The 19,629-nt window shown below is 60.8% G+C and overlaps 2 protein-coding genes across 3 annotated transcripts; both read left to right on the top strand.

The window, feature by feature from the left end:
- Positions 1-2,636: 2,636 nt before the first annotated feature.
- GIPC1 (GIPC PDZ domain containing family member 1) lies at positions 2,637-14,150 on the top strand. 2 transcript variants are annotated; one of them, XM_037818522.1, is made up of 9 exons: positions 2,637-2,973; positions 6,395-6,449; positions 7,862-7,948; positions 9,657-9,979; positions 11,704-11,889; positions 11,986-12,166; positions 12,809-12,921; positions 13,150-13,231; positions 13,354-14,150. In XM_037818522.1, the coding sequence occupies exons 4-9, from the start codon at positions 9,692-9,694 to the stop codon at positions 13,503-13,505; spliced, it is 1,002 nt and encodes a 333-aa protein (XP_037674450.1). In that variant the 5' UTR covers positions 2,637-2,973; positions 6,395-6,449; positions 7,862-7,948; positions 9,657-9,691; the 3' UTR covers positions 13,506-14,150. The 2 variants fall into 2 exon arrangements, with proteins under 2 accessions (XP_037674450.1, XP_037674449.1); XM_037818521.1 differs by lacking the exon at positions 2,637-2,973 and adding an exon at positions 3,784-4,261.
- Positions 14,151-16,330: 2,180 nt separating this feature from the next.
- On the top strand, positions 16,331-19,425 carry PTGER1 (prostaglandin E receptor 1). The gene is made up of 3 exons (XM_037818291.1): positions 16,331-16,397; positions 17,483-18,456; positions 19,030-19,425. The coding sequence occupies exons 2-3, from the start codon at positions 17,500-17,502 to the stop codon at positions 19,294-19,296; spliced, it is 1,224 nt and encodes a 407-aa protein (XP_037674219.1). The 5' UTR covers positions 16,331-16,397; positions 17,483-17,499; the 3' UTR covers positions 19,297-19,425.
- The last annotated feature ends 204 nt before the right edge of the window (positions 19,426-19,629 follow it).

Genomic DNA, 19,629 nt, shown 5'->3' with positions numbered 1-19,629 from the left:
GACCACAAACCGGGTGACTTAGACAACAGAGATGTGTTCTCTCCCCATGCAGGAAGCAAGATGTTCAAAGTCAAGGTGTGGGCAGGGTCAGATCCTTCTGGAAGCTCCTAGGGGGACAGTGGTAGGAGGTGGGGGTGCAAGTGGTACAGGGTGCGCCAGTTTGGATGTATTATGTCCCTCAAAACGCCATATTCTTTGATGCAATCTTGTGAGGGCAAACGTATTAGTGTTGATTAGGTTGGAACTTTTTCATTGTTTCCATGGAGATGTGACCCACCCAATGATGAGTGACATTTTTGATTAGCGTGTGACCTCTTGATTGAATATTTCCATGGAAATGCCCCACCCATTCAGCGTGGGTCTTGATTTAATCACTGGAGTCCTATATAAGAGCTCAGAGAGAAGGATTTTGCTGCTGCAGCTCAGAGAGACATTTTGGAGACGGCCATTGAAAGCAGACTTCTGCTGACACCTTAGAGATACTAGCCCAGAGTTGGCTCCGTAGAAGCTAAGAGAGGACAAAATGCCCAAGTGCACAGGAGCTGAGAGGGGAGCTGGGACACAACGCAGGACCAGCAGACAGCGGCTTCACACCTTCCCAGCTGGCAGAGGTGTTCTGGACGCCATCGTCACTCTTCCGTGAGGGTACTTTCTTGTTGCCTTAGTTTGGACGCTTTATGGCCTTAATGTAACCAAATAAACCTCCTTTATAACAACCAGTCCATTTCTGGTATTTTGCATAACGGCAGCATTAGCAAACCAGAACACGGGGCCTGGTGGCCCTCCCCTCCCTAAGTCTCTGTGACTTCTTTTCTCTTATAAGGACAACTGCCGTTGGATTTAGGGCTCAGATTCTTAGCTTAATTACACCTGCAGAGGCTCTTATCCCAAATAATTACAGTGTGAGTTTCTGGGTGGACATATTGTTTTTTTGGGGGGTAAGGTGGAGGGCAACCCTTCAAGCCAGTACCTGGGGCAAGTCAAGGAACAGGGATGGAGGCACCTGACAGGCCCCACATGCGTCAGGGCCTCGAGGCCCGGTGTGGCCGGGACCAGGGAGGGCAGGGTGGGGCTGGAGACGAGCCGAGCCGGAGCGTCTGGGGCCCGCTGGGACAGGCCGGGTGCTCTAGGCAGAGGAGAAGCTGGTTCAAAGGAGGGTCCCCATACAATTACACTTTCACCCAGGAGTCGGAGCTGGGCCCTGGGGACGGGGTGCGGGCTTGTGTCCGTGGGAGCCGGGCTTAGGGAAGATGAGGCCTGTTTCCAGAAGCAACGCCCTGGCTCTCAGGGAACAGTTCTCCTGGGGAGGGTCCTTGGGAGAGGAGGGACTACAGGTCCCCCTGGGGGGAGCAGATGTGGGGGGCTAAGGTGAGAGTCTGGAGACCAGGGTGGAGGCTACCACACTGGTCCAGGTGGGAGAGGACGGGGCCAAACCAAGACTGGCAGCGGAAGAGGTAGGAAACAATTCAAGACGTGTTTTGAAAGTAGAACTGATAGGATTTGCTGACAGATAAGAGGCGGGGTGGTAAGGGAAAGCCGGGTGTTATAGGTTGAACTGTATCCCCTAAAAAGACATTTTCGAGTCCTAACCACCACCACCACCCCCACCACCACCCCCAGTACCCGTGAATGTGGCCTCATTGGAAATAGGTTCATTGCAGATGGACGTGGTTAAGTTAAAATGAGGACAGGCCCTTAATCCAATACAAAGAAGAGACGTGACACAGAAATACAGAAAATACAGCCGTGGGGAGATGGAGACAGTTTGGAGGGATGGATCTACAAGCCAAGGAAAGCCAGAATGGCTGGGCAAACCCCAGGGGCCGGAAGAGGCCCGGAAGGGTTTTGGAGACGGCATGGGCCTGCAAATCCCTTGATTTCAGACTGTGGCCTCCAGAACAGTGAGAGAATAAATGGCTGGTGTTTTAAGCCCCGGTTCCCCCTCTCCACCCCCGCCCCAAGTTCATGGGCCTTTGTTACAGCCGCTACAAGAAACTATGACACCAGGCATCAGGGCTGATTCCACATTTGGGTTTGGGGCCCCGAAGGATGGAACTGCCATCGCCAAGATGGGAAAAGCAGGGCGAATGGCAGGTCTAGGGCACAGATCAGGATCTCGATTCCAGACGTGTTTGGTTTGAGGCACCACGAGACGTCCTGGTGGAAAAATCAAGTTAGAAACACCCCTCAGGGGTTTCAGGGAGAGATCCAACATGTGCCAGGGCTTTCAAGAGACCTCTGCGAGCTGCCAAAGTAATTTAAAAAAAAAAAAACTTTTATGGCAGTTAACGTTACATATACATGATGTAAAACTTCCCATTTTAACCACTTTGAAGTATACAATTCAGTGGGACTGATTACATTCGCAGTATTGTGCCACCATCACCACCATCACCCCAAAGAGAAACTCTACCCATTAAGCAGGGTGTCCCCATTCCCCCGCCCAGGCATGCTTCTTGATCTGTAAAACCGGGTGGGCGCTAGCTAACTCGTTAGTTAACAGGTAGCCTCACCCCACCCAGCCCTCTCCAGATGTGCAGGGAGCAGCTGAGATGCCAGCCTCGAGCAGGGTCGTGGGTACACGCCCACAGCGCGGGTGGCACAGGTCAGCCGAGCAGGAAGGGAGGGACAATAGCTGCGCCCCGTTGCCTGGGCAGCCCGCGTGTTTGCCAGCCGGGTGGGGCCAGCAACGCAGCCCGATGCCGCTGAGCTCAGACGGGCTCTCCCCTTTCATTCCTGCCTCCCCGGCAGGCCCCGGCAACTGGGTCCTGCAGCAGCTCACCCCGCGGGCTGCACAGACTGTCACTCAACCAGGCGCGAGCAGGATCACCGCAGCCGGAAAGCTCTAGGAACTACAATTCCCAGAATTCGCTGCGAACTATTGATCCAGCTCCAGCGGCCCAAGGAGCCAGCTTTGAACTAAAACCAGGAACTCTCACCGGGCCTGGGAACCACGCGTCCCGCGTCTGCCAGGTGCTCTGTGTGTGTGTGTGTGTGTGTGTGTGTGTGTGTGCGTGTGCGTGTGTGTCTTTGTTTCTTGGATCTGGGAAATCCCGGTCACAAACCAAACCTGGAGAGGGTGAGATTCTCTCCTCGTAAACGTTAACACAGGTTTGCCGAGATGCTGTTCTGTTCTGCCTTCAAGGAACGCAGTCAGATGGAAGAGGCAGGCCCGCCAAAGGTCACCTCCCTGAGGGCAGAGGCTTGGGCTGATTGCATTATTGTAGAAAACAGGCGCTCAATAAATACTGGCCAAGCAAGCCCACTGCAAGTCGACCGTCTCACTCGTGTCACCGTCCCGTTGCAGCTCTTCGCGCTGCTTTCCTAGCCCCTGAGTTGTTGCACTCATCCTTAAAATGTGCTCTGTAACCGGGATTTCTCTCGGCCACACCTCCGGGCCTTTGCACGGACTGGTTCCTTCCATCAGGAGCACAGTCAGTCTATCCGGTGCAGAGGTAGGGCAGCGCCTGCCACGCAGCAGGGGCATATTAAATATTTGAGGAGTGAACGAATGAATGAATGAATGCCTTGTCCATTGTAAACTTCTAGGACGCAGAGACACTCGGGGCACAACCCCCCTCCCCGACCCCATTCATCTCGCCACGCCTCCCCACCCGCTGGCTTGGAATGAATGCATCTTTTGATCCACCCCGAGGATGGCAGGGCTGGGGCTGGGGCTGGGCAGGCCGGGCGGGTGACCGGGTTGGGGGGCTGCTCTCGGCCTCCTCCCAGGCCTCCTCAGGGGCTCGCTTTTCTGGACGTCGGAAGTTCGCATCTTCTCCCCGAAATGCACCCTCGGTCACCTGACTCCCATGGCCAACACCCCTCCATGTCTGCCCCGTATCCCCCCACCCCCAGGGCACCCCAGACAGACACTCGGCGAACAGCGCGTGGTCCAGGGCCCCAGCCTCCCGTTGACCTCTTGCGTCCTTCCTCCCGCGCTGGGCCGGCCTAAGCGCGGCTTCCCCCTCCGCCGCCCTGCGGTGGTACAGCCCGCCGCGGCCCAGGCCGAGAGGAACGGTCCACTGAGCTGCGGCGCGGGGGTCGGGAAGAACCGCTCGGGGCGGAGGGATCCCTCTGGAACGTCTGAGTCGGCTCCACGGGGCGCGGGGCGGCGCGGATTGGCCGCGAGCCCCGGACGGCCGCCGCTGATTGGCCGGGCGCCGGCCCCGCCCCTCCTGGCCGTGGCTGCGGGAGCGGCCGGGGCCGGAGCCTGCGGAGGGCCGAGCCGGGGGCTCGCGAGGCGGCGGTGGCTGCGCAGGTGAGTGTCCCCCGCGGCCGGGCGCGCACGCTCGAGCTCTGTCGCGGGCACGCGGGGACCCGGCCGGTCGGGCAGCGCGCGGGGTGGGGCCGAGCCGGGTCGCGGCTAGAGGTCCGCGCTGGGCGCGGGGATGCCGGTGGCCCCTTCCCACGACCGCACCTCGCCTCCCGCTGGCGGCAGGGGGACAGCTCTCTGCGCCGCCGGGCGGGGGTCTTCGGACGCGCCTCCTGCCCCACCTTGCACAGCCCCCATCTGGGCGGGGATGGGCGCGCGTCCGGTATTTCTGCCCCCTGCCCGGGCACCTCCCCGGAGCTGGCCGCGTCTGAGCCTGTCAGGGGTTGGGGGTCTCCCGGGAGAACCGAGGTCCCGAGAATGGTAATGAAAAAGTCGAACCGGCTAGGATTCGAGTGCTTCCGTGTCAGGCAATTACCTTGCATATCACTCCCTCTAAAACACCTCGTGGGAACTGCTGATACTTCTTTTAGAGGTGAGGCTGCAGACCCAGAGAGGTGGAGCGACTTGCCCAAGGTCACACAGCTGATAAGTGGCTCCACTGAGACTCGAACCCGTGTCTCGGAGCCCAGAACCACTCGACTCCATGTCCAGAAGCTCCGCGGTTCTACCAGTTACCCCTGCCCCCCCCCCACTCTACCTTGACATCATTGGGGCCACACCTCTTGGGCTCTGCATTCTCTCTACCCTGAGGTCACCAGACACCAGCTGCTCAAACAGGAAACTGCCCCCATGTTCCTTCTCCTGTAAGCTGGAAAGGCAAAGCTCAGGGTCCTGAGAAAAGAATGACATGGGGGGAGTAGGGGGGTGGGCAGGGAGCAAGGACCCTGGGGTCCTGTGCCCACTGGTTTCCCCAGATACCCAAGGCGGTCTGGGTCAAGCCCCAGGCGGTAGGCGTTCTCCCTGGAAACACCCAGGAGCCGGTTTTTCAGGACTGAATCAGAGGCCTCCTGCCCTCCTTCTTGCCAACGCGCTACCCTGCTGGAAGGGGGAGTCTGGGCGTGGTACCCAGTCCCAGCCTTGTGTGAGCTCCCAGGAACCCCCTTGCCTACTTCCTGCTTGCCCTGCTCCTTTTCTGTGTGGCTCTGGGGTTGCTAAGTTTCAGGCCCTTCCTAGGGACGCAAAGGGTGGGGATGTGGAATCCCAGCTTTGTGGCAGAGACTGAAGCTCACCTTCTCCGTCCCTATGTTCGGGTTTGAGGGGAGACTGGGAAGGCAGGGAGCGGTGGCAGTTTCACAACCCCATATCAAGCTAATGGGGGGGTGGCTGTTGCAAGGATAAGGGTCTCAGGGCAGTCAGAACGAGGACATGAGACCATCTTTCATTCATTCCACAAATATTTATTGACCAACTACTAAGTGCCAGCCACTGTTTTTGGCACAGAGAATACAGCAGCGAACAAGGTGCAAAAATCCCTGCTCTCCGGGAGCTGACTTTCCACTGGAGGAAAGCAGGCAACACAGAAGTTAACAACTGAACAAAGAAGATAACTGCAGATGGTGACAAGTGCAATGTATAAAGGCGTGGCATGGTACAGCGTAAAGAGAAAGAAAGGCTCTCCGGAGCCCAGGCCTGAATGACAAAAAAGGAGCCAGCCCAGCAAAAATCGCAGAGGGCACAGCCCTGGGGCTGGACCGAGCTCTGATCAGTGTGCCGGGGGCACAAGATGAGTTCAGAGCAGCAATTCTGCAGCAGCCTATGGGTTGCAGTAAGGAAATGGGAGTTTTTCCTCCGTAAGGTGGGGAACAGTTGAAAGGTTGGAAGCAGGGAGTGGTGCAATCTGGTTGACATTTTAAAATAGAGACACAGAGTTAAACAGCAGCCTGAGGATGGAAGACAAAAGTTCTGTCAGTGTAGCATGTAATTAAGTGCATGGGCCGGAGTCTCTGGACCACAGGGGTGGTTCCAGCAGCCTGGAGCAAGCCAGGGAGGCTGCCTGGAGGAGGTGGCATGGAGTTAGCCTTGTCAGACCGAGAGGACTGTTCCTGGACTGGACAGGGGAGGGGAAACCAATAATAATGGGGACAATAAAAACAGCTTCCTGGATTGTACGTCAGAGCGCAAAGTTGGTTATGTGCATAATCTCCCTAAGAGATCGGAATTCTCCTGCCCGTTTTTCAGATGAGGAAACTGAGGCCCTGTGAAATGAAGTGACCTGCCCACGGCCACACAGCTGGTAAGTGGCAGGGGTGGGATTCGAACCCAGGCCATACTGCCTCTCTGGGCCTGGAAGGCAAATTCATTAAGCATCCATCCGCCTCACTACCATTATTCCCAGTTAGGTGAGGACACGGAAGCCGGCCTGAACCAAAGTGGGGTGCAGGGGTGTTGGGGAGGGAGAAAGTACTCAGAGAGGTTAAGACACCTGCTCAAGGTCACACAGCTAGTAAGTAATGAAGCCGGGTTCCAGACCCATTTTCTTAGCATCCTATCTTCTGGTAGATAGTGTGGGGCAAAGGAGAGTTAGAGGAGAAATTAGGTTTTTCTTTTTAGCATCACTGAATGTGATGAAATAACTTGAGGGAGTAGAACTGATTTATTCATTCAGAATTATTTCATGTCAGGTATTCTTTGAGTGCCTATGTGTGCCAGATCCTGTGATAGGTGCTGCGGATAGAGAGGTGAGAGAACAGATAAAAGGCTCATATCCACAATATATAAAGAGTTCCCACAAATCAATAAGAAAACAACAAAATAGACCATGCAGTTAAAAAACAGGTAAAATCAGAGGAGTCGGACTTCCTACATGATACCTCAAGGCTCTGGAATGAGTCTTCCAGGATGCAGGTCAGAGGCTGCATGATTTTTTGTGATCTAGCCTTGGAAGTCATGTAGCATTGCTTCTGCTATAGTCTATTGGTCAAAGCAGTCCAAGCGGACATAGAATCAAGGGGAGGGGACACAGACCTCTCCTTTCAAGGGGAACCTTCTCCAAGTATTTTCAGCTGTTTTTTTTTTTTGAAGAAAAAAAAAGCAAAAGGGCATTACGACAGGGCAAATCTAAATGATAAATATTTAATAAATATCTCAAAAGGTGTCCGGCATCATCGACTTCAGGAAAGTGAAAAACGGAAAGATGAAGCAGATGCTCTGCCTACCCTCAAGGAGCTGCCTGGCTAGAAAAAGCACCTACTGTGTGCCCGGCATGTTGCTGGGAAGTGAGGAGAAGGAGCAGAGAAGTGAGGCTTTGGCTTTTGTAAGGGAAACAAGACCCTCTTGAGGACAGGGGCCACACCATGTGCCCCTCTGTCTTCCCAGAGCAGGGCACAGGCACTCATTCAACAAGTATTTACTGAGCACCTACTAGGTGCTGGCACTCTTCTATGCAATAAGGATATAGGGACAGATGTGACAAATAATAAGATAGGCCTGTGGCTATCAGTGGGAACAGCACGTGCAAAGGCCCCGAGGCTGCAGCATGCCTGGGGTGTTGAACAGCGAGGAGATGAGTGGGAGAAGGTAAAGGGGTAGGTCGTAGAGGGCCCTGAGGGCCACAGGGAGGGCACTGGCTTTTCTTTCTAGTGAAGGGGTTTCCTTGGGAGCCATCAGAGCAGAGGGTGGATGCAACATTTGACTTATGTTTTATAGGATCACTCTGGCTGCTGTGCTGACAAGAGACCGTGGGGGGCAACGACAGGAGCTGGTGACCAAGAGGAAGTGACGGCATCAGTCTCGGTGAGTGATGATGGGATCAGGCCAGGATGGTATCAGAGGAGTTGCTGGGGAATGAATGAATTCATGCCTGCGTGAAGACGGGCGGTCTGAAGGAAGGGAGCAGGAAGTCCCGATCGCAGAGAAAGATAGAACTTGATGTGATTTCATCTTCACCACAAGTCTTTGCAGACCGGACAACTGAGGCCCAGGGAGAGTGAGTTGCTTAGGGGACAGATTTGGGGTTTTGAAATCGGACTTGGGAGTTGGACAGACCTGGGGCATGTGACTTAAAAATGAAAACCCAAACTCTTCACCCCAATGTATAAGGCCCCCGCACAACCTGCCCTCGCCTCCTTCCACTTGCTCCCCGGCTCGCTCTGCTCCAGCCACACTGGCCAACCTCACTGTTCCTCAAACATGCCAAGGATGGTGCCACCTCGGGGCCTTGGATTGGCTGTTCCCTCTTCCCAGAACACACTCGCCCCAGGTCCTTGCACGATTGTTTCTTCCTGTCATTCAGGTGTCAGGTCCAGCTCCAGATCCTCAGAGAGGCCCTCCCTGACCTGTTCAGCTAAAGAACTTACCTTGTCTTATTGTCTTCAGAGCACTAGTAGAAATTATGTTAGACACTTACACTTTAGCCTCTTCATTGCATGTCTCCCACTCTGGACTATACGCTTCCGGAGAGCATGGATAGAGCCCCAGCTAGCACCTGTACAGTAAACTAGAAAAAGGCACCCTTCCTCCTGGCAGACACATCCCCACCCCAGGGTGAGGCTGAATTTTGGTTCCACTTGCCGCCTTGGACTGGTGCTTTTGCACAGTGAACTACCTGTGCAGCTGCACATGGTGGCCCTAGGTAGGGACCTTGCTTGTCTTATCAAAGGCAGTATTCCCAGCATCTAAATGGTGTTTTGAATATAATAAGTGCTTAATAAATGATTGTTTGGAAGGAGGGAGGGAGAAAGAGAGAGAAAGAAAAAGGGGCCAAAGAAGGAGGAAGGAAAAAACAGAGGAAAGAAAGTGTATCAGTCAACACAGGTTTTGCTGCAGTAACAAACAACCCCAAAATCTTAGTGGCTGAGCATAACAAAGGTTTGTTGTTTTTTTCTCATTCCTGCTACATGAACATTGCAGCTCGACAGGAGATTCCATTTGTCATAGTCACTGCTCCATAGCCTAACAAATGTGGCTGGTCGCCCTGCCTGGGAAAAATAGAGTTCTCAAAGCCATTGCACCAACAATTAAATGCTTCAGCCTCGTGTCACTTCCTCTCACAATTCGTTAGCCAGAAGTAGTCATGTGCCTACCCAGGTCAAGGGGTCAGCAAATGCCATCTGCCCACAGGCTTAGAAGGAGGAGAGCCAGAAACACTGGGGAAAAAGCACAGATGACTGCAACTGACAGAAAGAAAAAGAGAAACCTCTTAACCTCTTTGAGCCTCCATTTCCTCATCTGTAAAATGGGCATAACCATGGCCCCCCATGACCTGATATGGTCCCGACATGATGTTTTGTGGAATGAGGATTACAAAAGCTAACGGAGCAGTTAACATGGGGTGGTGATAAACATCAGCTGCTGTTAGGTGGCTGTGAGTGCTGGGGTGGCGATTTGAACCAAGGCCAGTCTGCTTACCCAGCACTTCCTGGGGCTTGTCCGGAGCTGGTAGCAGGGGAGGGGAGGCCCAATGGCACTGCCTGGGTCCTGAACCCACCTTCCTGCCCCACAGATCTTCCTGGGTGCGCCCCCCGCTTCTCACTGCTAATGCCGCTGGGACTGGGGCGGCGGAAAAAGGCGCCGCCTTTGGTGGAAAATGAGGAGGCTGAGCCGGGCCGTGGTGGGCTGGGCGTGGGGGAGCCGGGGCCCCTGGGTGGGGGTGGGGCAGGGGCACCCCAAAGGGGCCTGCCCCCCCCTCCCCCGGCCCTGCGGCCTCGCCTCGTGTTCCACACCCAGCTGGCCCACGGCAGCCCCACCGGCCGCATCGAGGGCTTCACCAACGTCAAGGAGCTGTACGGCAAGATCGCCGAGGCCTTCCGCCTGCCGGCTGCCGAGGTAACCCCTGGGGAGCCTGGAGGGGGGCCGGCTACAGGCCTGGGCCTGTGTCCTGCTCTTGAGTCAGGGCGGGATGCTGAGTTCCCATCAGGCATTGGGAGCCTGAGCCCTAGTGGATTGTGGGGGGTTAATGACCGGACTGGATGCTGAGTTCCCATCAGGCATTGGAGGCTTGAGCCCCAGAGGACTGTGGGAGTTGGTAGCCACACCTGGATGCTGAATTCCCATCAGTTATTGGGAAGCCTGGACCCCAGTGGATTGTGGGAGTGGCTGGCCACAGATGGCTGCTGAGTTCCCATCAGGCACCGGGAGGCCTGGACCCCAGTGGACTGTGGGAGTTGGTAGCCACAGATGGCTGCTGAGTTCCCATCATGCACCGGGAGGCCTGGACCCCAGTGAATTGTGGGAGTGGCTGGCCACAGATGGCTGCTGAGTTCCCATCAGGCACCGGGAGGCCTGGACCCCAGTGGACTGTGGGAGTTGGTAGCCACAGATGGCTGCTGAGTTCCCATCATGCACCGGGAGGCCTGGACCCCAGTGAATTGTGGGAGTGGCTGGCCACAGATGGCTGCTGAGTTCCCATCAGGCACCGGGAGGCCTGGACCCCAGTGGACTGTGGGAGTTGGTAGCCACAGATGGCTGCTGAGTTCCCATCAGGCACTGTGAGGCCTGGGTCCCAGTAGACTGTGGGGAGTTGATGACCAGGACTGGATGCTGAGTTCCCATCAGGCATTGGAGGCCTGAGCCCCAGAGGACTATGGAAGTTGGTGGCCACAGCTGGGTGCTAAGTTCCTGTCAAACATTGGGAGACCTGAGCCCCAGTGGATTGTGGGGGGTTGATGACCAGGACTGGATGCTGAGTTCCTGTCAGGTGTTGGAGGCCTGAGCCCCAGAGGACTGTGGGAGTTGGTAGCCACAGCTGGATGCTGAATTCCCATCAGTAATTGGGAAGCCTGGACCCCAGTGAATTGTGGGAGTGGGTGGCCACAGGTGGCTGCTGAGGTCCCATCAGGCACCGGGAGGCCTGTACCCCAGTGGACTGTGGGAGTTGGTAGCCACAGATGGCTGCTGAGTTCCCATCAGGCACTGTGAGGCCTGGGTCCCAGTAGACTGTGGGGAGTTGATGACCAGGACTGGATCCTGAGTTCCCATCAGGCACTGGGAGGCCTGGACGCCAGTGGATTGTGGGAGTTGGTAGCCACAGCTGGGCACCGAATTCCCATCAGTAATTGGGAAGCCTGGACCCCAGTGAATTGTGGGAGTGGGTGGCCACAGATGGCTGCTGAGCTCCCATCCGGCCCTGGGAGGCCTGGACCCCAGTGGACTGGGGCGGGGGGGTGGTTGATGACCAGGGCTGGCTGCTCAGTTCCCATCCGGCCCTGGGAGGCCTGAGCCGCAGTGGGCTCTTGGATGGAGGTCAGCTGTGAGCTGCACCACTCCACAATGCACTGGGAGAGCTGACCCCAGGGTTTGGGGGTGATGAAGGGAGCCGCCAGGAGGGAGAGAGGGCATGCACAGGAAGTAGAAGCAGGAGCCTCTAGAGGCAGGCTGGGAATCTGCGCCCCGAATTTATTGACCAGAGCTGACCTCCTGGTGGGGCCCCTGACCCCCCGCCCCCGCCCCCGCAGGGCTTTCCCAACTCTCCCCACCCACACCAGGAGCCGGTTAGCAGAGGGGCCCCCGAGGGAGGGAGGCGAGGGCTGAGCGTGCCCCACCCCCTGCAGGTGATGTTCTGCACCCTCAACACCCACAAAGTGGACATGGACAAGCTCCTGGGGGGCCAGATCGGGCTGGAGGACTTCATCTTCGCCCACGTCAAGGGCCAGCGCAAGGAGGTGGAGGTGTTCAAGTCCGAGGAGGCGCTGGGGCTCACCATCACGGACAACGGGGCGGGCTACGCCTTCATCAAGGTGGCGCCCGCAGCGGTGCGGAGGAGGGGGCGCCCGGGGGTGCTGCGGGGGGCGGGGCCGCAGGGGCTGACCGCGCCCCCCCCCCCCCCGCCCCAGCGCATCAAGGAGGGCAGCGTGATCGACCACCTGCAGGTCGTCAGCGTGGGCGACATGATCGAGGCCATCAACGGGCAGAGCCTGCTGGGCTGCCGGCACTACGAGGTGGCCCGGCTGCTCAAGGAGCTGCCCCGCGGCCGCGCCTTCACGCTGAAGCTCACGGAGCCCCGCAAGGCCTTCGGTGAGGGGCCGCGGCGCCGGGAGCCGCCAGCGGGTGGCGCCAGAGAGCGGCCCGGGCGGGGGGGGGGTGCTGGCTCCCGGCCCAGCCTGAGGGGGGGGCGCAAGGAGGAAGCTGCCCCCGCACCCACCTCCCAGGAGCCATCAGCCCAGCCAAGCGCCCCCAACCCTGGCTGGCCCTGAGGAGCCAGGCTTGGCTGCCCTGTGCCAGCCCCCCGCTTTTCAGTCTGGCCTCACTAACTCTCAGGAATGGGCCCGAGGCCACTGCGGTGGGGGTGGGGGACTTGCAAGCACTCCCCCCTACCACCCTGGCAGCCACTGTACCCCCCCCTCCATTGCTATACCACCCCCACGCTATACCCCCCTTCAGCTAGGGACTCAGGCCCCGCCCCGAAGCGGCCCCCTCCTGCCTCCCCTGCAGCCCTTTCCATCCCCAGACCCTGGCGGCCATGCCCACACCCATGCCAAGCCCAACTTAGGAATCCTGACCTCCTGGGGTCACCTTGGCCCCCCTCCTGCCCTTGGGGGTGTGGGAGCCCGCAGGAACCCAGAGAAGGGAAGGCAGGGGAGTGGGAGCCCAGGACCCCGGAAGTGGGCTTTCCTGGCCCTTACTTACCCCACCTCCCTGCCTCCCCACTCCCCCCAGACATGATCAGCCAGCGCTCCGGGGGTGGCCGCCCTGGCTCCGGCCCCCAGCTGGGCACCGGCCGAGGGACACTGCGTCTCCGCTCCCGGGGCCCGGCCACAGTGGAGGACCTGGTGAGTGTGCCAGCCGGGCCCCAGCCTCACCTGTCGGATAGCTCTGTAACCTAGGACAAGCGGGCCTCAGTTTCCCCATCTGCAAAATGGGGTGGTTGTGCCCATCTTTTCCACTCAGGGTTTGCGGAAGATAAAACATTGGTTAAAAAGAGCCTCTGACACCAGGTAAATATAATTACTATCTTATTCATGTTTGATACGACATCACCCCTCTCCACCTTCCCCCAGCCCTCGGCCTTTGAAGAGAAGGCGATTGAGAAGGTGGACGACCTGCTGGAGAGTTACATGGGCATCAGGGACACAGAGCTGGGTGAGTGGGGGATGAGTGGGGGGCACCCGGTGGGGCTGGGGTCTGGACCCCGTGGAGGCTGGGTCTCTGCTGAGCCCCTCTGTCCCTCGGGCCATCTATGCCTCCATTCTGCCCACCCCCAGCGGCCACCATGGTGGAGTTAGGAAAAGACAAAAGGAACCCAGACGAGCTGGCGGAGGCCCTGGACGAAGGGCTCGGCGACTTTGCCTTCCCGGACGAGTTTGTCTTTGACGTCTGGGGTGCCATTGGCGATGCGAAGGTCGGCCGCTACTAGGCATCCTGCCGAGCCCGCAAGGACCAGCGCGTGGCCTGGTGGGGGGGGGGGGACCCTCCAGAGGGGGCCCCAAGCCCTGGACCCCAGCATCCGGCTTGGGCCTGGCCAGGCAGCCCGAGGGCCACGCGGAGTGGAGGTGGGCCGGGCCCTGCCCTTCTCCGATCGGTACCACCCCCTCCCCGTTTCTCAGCCTGGCTGGGATCCCCAGGCCCCCCCACATCCCACTCCCCACCTACCTCAGCCGGGTCAGGCATGGGGAGGAACCAGCCAAATTGGACGCCCCACCCCCACCCCCGCCCCCAACACTTTCCACATCAGCTGCCAAACTGGTCCCTCTGTCTCCCTGGGGCCTCGGGTTCTGTTTGGGGGTTGTGACCTCCTTAATTTCCTGCTGCAGGGAATGCAGAAGGGGGGTGTCTCCCTTTAGCAAATGCAATAATACCTTCTCCCCGTCCCCCAAAGAACCCCCCCTGGAGTCTGTTACCTCCACATTTGAAACAAATCTGCTGTGAAGCCCCCCACCCTCCCCGGCCTCTCCCTCTGCCCAGCCCCCCCGACGGACTGGAGCGGGAGGGACAATGGCGGGGTGGGTGGGGACTTTTGTATCTGAATTTGCCGTCTTGAACATAAAGAATCTATCTGCTATTGGCCGTGTGTGGCTTCAGGGTGGGAGAGGGGGAGCGCCGGGGCCGGGAAAGAATGCAGCAGCTGAAATCCATCCGCTGCGGGCTCCAAATTGAATTAGGAGCCGGCCAGGCCGCCCGCCCCCTCCCACCGTTCCGCCCCACGAGGCTCCTGGCTGCGGGCCTGGAGGCTTCCAGGCAAGGCGGGAGCTCCCTCGGCCGACTGAGGGTTCAAATCCTGCTCTCCCTCCAACAAGCCTTCCCGCAGCCCTGAGCCCGATGGGAATGCTGTGCAGGAAGCTGTCGTCTACACCCGCGATCACTCAGGACCGAGGAGGCCTGGCTCAGGAGAAGGAAGAGTGATGGATATGTTGGAGCTTTCAGGCTTGCCTGGGCCAGTGCAGACAGGAAGGAGCCCCCTGCTGGGGGGGGGACCCGGCTCATGATGCTGTCCCCACCCACACCCCCATTCCAGGGTCTGTGGCGCCAGATGCTTTGTGCTGGACGCAAACCGGCCTTGGCCTGCCTGTTTTGACGACCCCCCAGGATTGAGGGGAAATAAATGAATGGAAAGGGGGGTGGGACCCCGGCCAGACCTGTCGGGGGGGAAGGGTGAGGACTGAAAAAAGGGGTCCAGGCCAGAGGTCTCTGCTGGAATGTCTGGGGGCGAGGCCAGAGGTCGCTCCCCACTTTCACCAGGGTAGTGGGCTGCCTCCGTAAAGGGGTGCAGGGGGGGCAAGGGAGCTGGGCTGTGGGTCCCTCCACAGGCCTGCAAGTGTGGGGAGGTGCAGGGGGCCCCATTATGTTGGTCTAGCTAGACGCCTCAGGGCCGGGGGTGTGGCTGTGTGTCTCGGGAGTGTCTCTCTTTGTGGCTGTGACGGGGTGTCCCAGGGCATTCGGGGTGATCGACCGAGTATTTGGAGATACGGACTGGCAGTGCGGGCTGCATCCTGTGGTTTCTGGGGTGTTGCGGATGGCAGTTGCTGTTTCCGGGGAGCAGGTGTGACTGGCAGGGTTCAGGGCTGTGTCTGTCGTGTCTTGGGGTGTGCCTGGGGGCCGTCTTGGATGGCTAAGGAGTGCCTCCGGGAGCAGGGAGTGTGACCAGGCGGCTCTCAGTGTTAAGGGGCACACTTGTGTGTCGTGGGGTGCTGGGTGAGACTTTCCCAGCGCCAAGAGGCATGACGATTGCGGTCTCGGCGGGCTGTGTTTCAAGGTGTGGAGGGAAGCAGAGTAGCCAAGTCTTAAGTATGCCTGCATTTTGGGTGCTGGGGGTGAGACTGTTGGGGTGCCTCCAGGGGCTTCACCCCAAGGCACTGGGGAGTGTGGCTGCAGATGCACTGGGGCCAGGCGTGACTGTGGCCAAAACTTGGGCTGCTAAGGGGAATGTGTGTGTGTGTCTTAGGGTGCGCGACCCCCCTGCTCGGGGTAGGAGATGAGGTTGCAGCTGTAGCTCCAGGAGCTGGTGGCTGGGGGCTTAGGACCCTTTGTCCCAGGAGTTGTCAACACATCCTAAAGCCGCCCGAGGTGCTAGGGGAAGAGTCCCCAGTAGCCAGGCCTCCTGGTTCCTGCCCCCTCCGGCCTCCCTCCGTCCCTCCCTCCCTCCTGGGTATGACTCGCCTGGCCCTGGCCTGGGCTTAAGCCCCTGTATAAATACTGGGCGGATCCCCTGGGCCTGACCCAAGCCTGCCCCCCGCCTCCCACCAGGGCGCTGCCCACCACCACCCACCCAGACATCCATGGAGTCTCCAGCAGGGCGGGGGGCGCTGCAGTCTCTGCACAGGGTGAGCCCCCCGACCCCGCAGCCCGATGGGGGCAGCGGCACCCCTGCAGCCGCCCTGGACCGCCCCGGGGCGACGCTCACATTTTCCAGTGTTTAGATTTTATCCGCTTTATTAATGAGGCAGGCGAGAAGCCCGGACCGGGGAGGGGGAAGGGGGCTGCTCCCGCCCCGCTTTGAGGGGGAGAGGGTCACAGGGGGCTCAGGACAACACCCCTTGGCCTCCTTCCCTATGGCGGGGGGGAGGGAGCTGGGGCCCAGAGCGGCCCCCACCCACCGCCAGGAATGGGGAGATGGGGTCTCCCGCCACCCCGATCCCCCGGCGGGCGTGTGGGTTGGAGCGGTCCCTGGAGGCCGGCGGGGGCGGGCGGGAGGAGCCGGGGAGCCGCCCCTGGAGGAGGGAGGGGAGCGGCCTGCCGGAGAGCCGGGGCGCCGCGGGCAGCAGGGGCTGAGCGGCGGGCAATGGGGACCTGGGAACCCGGGCGGCACTGGGTAAGAAGGCCGGGGCGCGAGGGTCTCCGGGTTGGGGTGGGGAGCAGAAGGATGGGCTGTCACTACCCGTCTGCCCATCCTGGGTTTCTGGGCTCTCAGCCTTATCTGTCTGTCCCCGTGGCTCTTACCATCTGTCCCTCCTCCCTTTCCACCTGACGCAGCGGGCGGCTTTCCCCTCTCAGCCCCCAGTGCCAGGATAGGGGGCAACAGACAGTCCTGGGACAGCTTTGGGGCCTCCAAGGCCGGCACCTGGGGAGGGCAGGAATGGGGCCGTGGGGCTGTGGGGGACTGGGGGTTCCCGGGTGAGACAGCAGTGGTCAGGGGTAGAGCCCGGGTGACGGAGCAATGGAGCTCAGAGAGGGGGCCGTGGGGACAAGGATGGGGCTGTGGGGAACAGGACAGGGCCATGGAGGACAGGATGGGGCCATGGTAGGGGCAGGACGGGGCTGTGAGGGACAGGAAGGTGCCATGGGGGACAGGGATGAAGCTGGAGGTGACAGAGATGGGGTCAACTGGGGACAGGACGAAGCCATGAGAGACAGGACAAGGGCACGGGGAGAGGGATGAAGTTGAAGTTGATGGAGATGAGGTCATGGGGGACAGGACAGGGTCATGGGGGACAGAGGTGGGGTCATGGGGGACAGGACAGGGTCATGGACAAAAGGGATGGGGCAGTGAGGACAGAGGTCATGGGGACAGACAGGACTGTGGGGGGCAGAAAGAAGGGCACAGGGGACACAGAGAGAGAGTCATGGGGGATAGGGACCGACCATGAAAACTGAGATAGAGCCCTGAGGACAGACAAGGCTGTGGGTGTGGACAGGGGCCCTTGGGGACAGGGATGGGGCCACGGAGAGCCACCTGCCGACAGTGGCAGAGATGGGGCCGGCAGGTCTCCTGGGCCTCTGGAATGAGAAATGGGTCTGTGGGTGTCAGATGGGGCCAGCCGGCCGGGGATTTAACTGTGCTGTAAAAACCAAGAGTGGTGAGAGGAGGAGAGAGGGGTTACATGTGTCCCGCTGGGCAGGAACAGAGCCTCTGAGTGTCCCCCGCCAGCCTCACCCTGTGCTCCCCTCCTCTCCCAGCCTCCGCAGCTCCCGACATGAACCCCTACGGGCCCCTCAACGGGAGCCTGGCCAGCGAGGCCACCACGTGCGCGGCCTGCGCGGCCCCCAACGCGTCGGCCGGGGCCGCGGCAGGGGGGTCGCCGGCGCTGCCCATCTTCTCCATGACGCTGGGCGCCGCGTCCAACGTGCTGGCGCTGGCGCTGCTGGCGCAGGCCGCGGGCCGTCTGCGGCGCCGCCGCTCGGCCGCCACCTTCCTGCTGTTCGCCGCGAGCCTCCTGGGCACCGACCTGGCGGGCCACGTGATCCCGGGCGCGCTGGTGCTGCGCCTCTACGCGGCGGGGCGCGCGCCGGCCGGCGGGGCCTGCAGCTTCCTGGGGGGCTGCATGGTCTTCTTCGGCCTGTGCCCGCTGCTGCTGGGCTGCGGCATGGCCGTGGAGCGCTGCGTGGGCGTCACGCGGCCGCTGCTGCACGCGGCGCGCGTCTCGGCGGCCCGTGCGCGCCTGGCGCTGGGCGCGCTGACCGCCGTGGCCCTGGCCGTGGCGCTGCTGCCGCTGGCGCGCGTGGGCCGCTACGAGCTGCAGTACCCGGGCACCTGGTGCTTCATCGGCCTGGGCCCGGCGGGCGGCTGGCGCCAGGCCCTGCTCGCCGGCCTCTTCGCCGGCCTCGGCCTGGCCGCGCTGCTCGCCGCGCTCGTGTGCAACACGCTCAGCGGCCTGGCCCTGCTGCGCGCCCGCTGGCGGCGGCGCTCCCTCCGGCGCCCTCCGGCCCTGGGCACCGACAGCCGCCGAGGACGCCGCCGCGGCCGCGGGAGCGCCACCTCGGCTTCCGCTTCTTCCGCCTCGTCCCTGGCTTCGGCCGTCGCAGCTCCGGGCGGGTTCCCCGGCGGCGGCGGTGGCGGCTCGGTGCGCAGAACCCGCACCCACGACGTGGAGATGGTGGGCCAGCTGGTGGGCATCATGGCGGTGTCGTGCGTCTGCTGGAGCCCGCTGCTGGTGAGCGGGAGGGACCAGCGTGCGGCCGCAGACCCCGGCACCCGCGAGGTTCATCCGAGCCACGCGCTTTCCCGCATCCTCCCTGGCCCCACCCCCTTGCCAGCGTCGCACTCTCCTTCCTGGGATCCCAGGGGCCTCTCCCCGACCCGGCAAGGGCCCCGCATCCTCCAGGACGCACTCTTCCTTCCGGGGAGCCCGCCCTTTGCTCTCTCCCTCTGAAGTCCCGCTCCTCACAATCTCCTTCCTGGGGTCCTCGGGGCCCACCCCGACCCCCACCCTCCATCCACTTCCCTCTAGACACGAGTTCACCTTCCTCCCCCAGGTAACGGGAAACTCTCCCACTATCCCAGCTGCCCCGACTCAACCCCCTCAGCGGCCCTGCCCCCTTCTTTCATAGCTCCTGGCCACAGAGACCCCCATTCACGGCCCTATAGCACCCCTGCCCCGCACTCCCCCCTCACTGCTTAACCTTCCAACCACGCGCTCTCACAGCTAACTTCCCCCAGCAGCTCCCCATCCTCTCTCACGCCCGCCCCCCCCCCCAGCCTCGCCCTCACACCTGCTTCTCTGTAGGTGTTGGTGGTGCTGGCTGTGGGCGGCTGGGGCTCCAGCTCGCTGCAGCGGCCGCTGTTTCTGGCCGTGCGCCTCGCCTCCTGGAACCAGATACTGGACCCCTGGGTGTACATCCTGCTGCGCCAAGCCGTGCTGCGCCAGCTGCTTCGTTTCCTGCCCCCGAGGGCCGGCGCCAAGGGCGGCCCCGCCGGGCTGGGCCTGACCCCGAGTGTCTGGGAGGCCAGCTCCTTGCGCAGCTCCCGGCACAGTGGCCTAGGACACTTCTAGGAGCGCCCGGAGGCCCAGCAGCTAAGCCAGACATCCCGGGCTGGGCCCGGGTCCGCGGCGCGGAGCTTTTGGGGGATAAAGCCACTTTACGGATCAACCCAGGGCGGGGTGTCATTCGGGGCCGCCGCGACGACTGCGCCCTCGCGGGGGCCTGCGTGCGCCGTCGGGGCGGCTGCAGCTCCGGAACTGGCCAGGCGAGGGCGCCGGGACAGCAGGTGCTCGGGCTTCAGGGGGCGCGTGCCCCTCCCGCAGAGCCCGAGCCACAGGAGCATGCGCACAGCGCCGCCGCCCCGGGGACCTGCCCTTCCCCGACACCGCCCGACGCCTTACTCC

Source organism: Choloepus didactylus, chromosome 25 (assembly GCF_015220235.1).
Source record: "Choloepus didactylus isolate mChoDid1 chromosome 25, mChoDid1.pri, whole genome shotgun sequence".
Classification (NCBI taxonomy): domain Eukaryota; kingdom Metazoa; phylum Chordata; class Mammalia; order Pilosa; family Megalonychidae; genus Choloepus; species Choloepus didactylus.
This window is presented reverse-complemented; position numbering and strand designations above follow the sequence as displayed.

What these genes read in the sequence shown, in the direction of transcription:
- GIPC1 (XM_037818522.1), top strand. Translation starts at nt 9,692, where the DNA reads ATGCCGCTGGGACTGGGGCGGCGGAAAAAGGCGCCGCCTTTGGTGGAA. An exon ending in TCCGCCTGCCGGCTGCCGAG is followed by an intron (nt 9,980 to 11,703) that starts GTAACCCCTGGG and finishes CACCCCCTGCAG; the next exon opens with GTGATGTTCTGCACCCTCAA. An exon ending in CGGGCTACGCCTTCATCAAG is followed by an intron (nt 11,890 to 11,985) that starts GTGGCGCCCGCA and finishes CCCCCGCCCCAG; the next exon opens with CGCATCAAGGAGGGCAGCGT.
- PTGER1 (XM_037818291.1), top strand. Translation starts at nt 17,500, where the DNA reads ATGAACCCCTACGGGCCCCTCAACGGGAGCCTGGCCAGCGAGGCCACC. An exon ending in TCTGCTGGAGCCCGCTGCTG is followed by an intron (nt 18,457 to 19,029) that starts GTGAGCGGGAGG and finishes GCTTCTCTGTAG; the next exon opens with GTGTTGGTGGTGCTGGCTGT.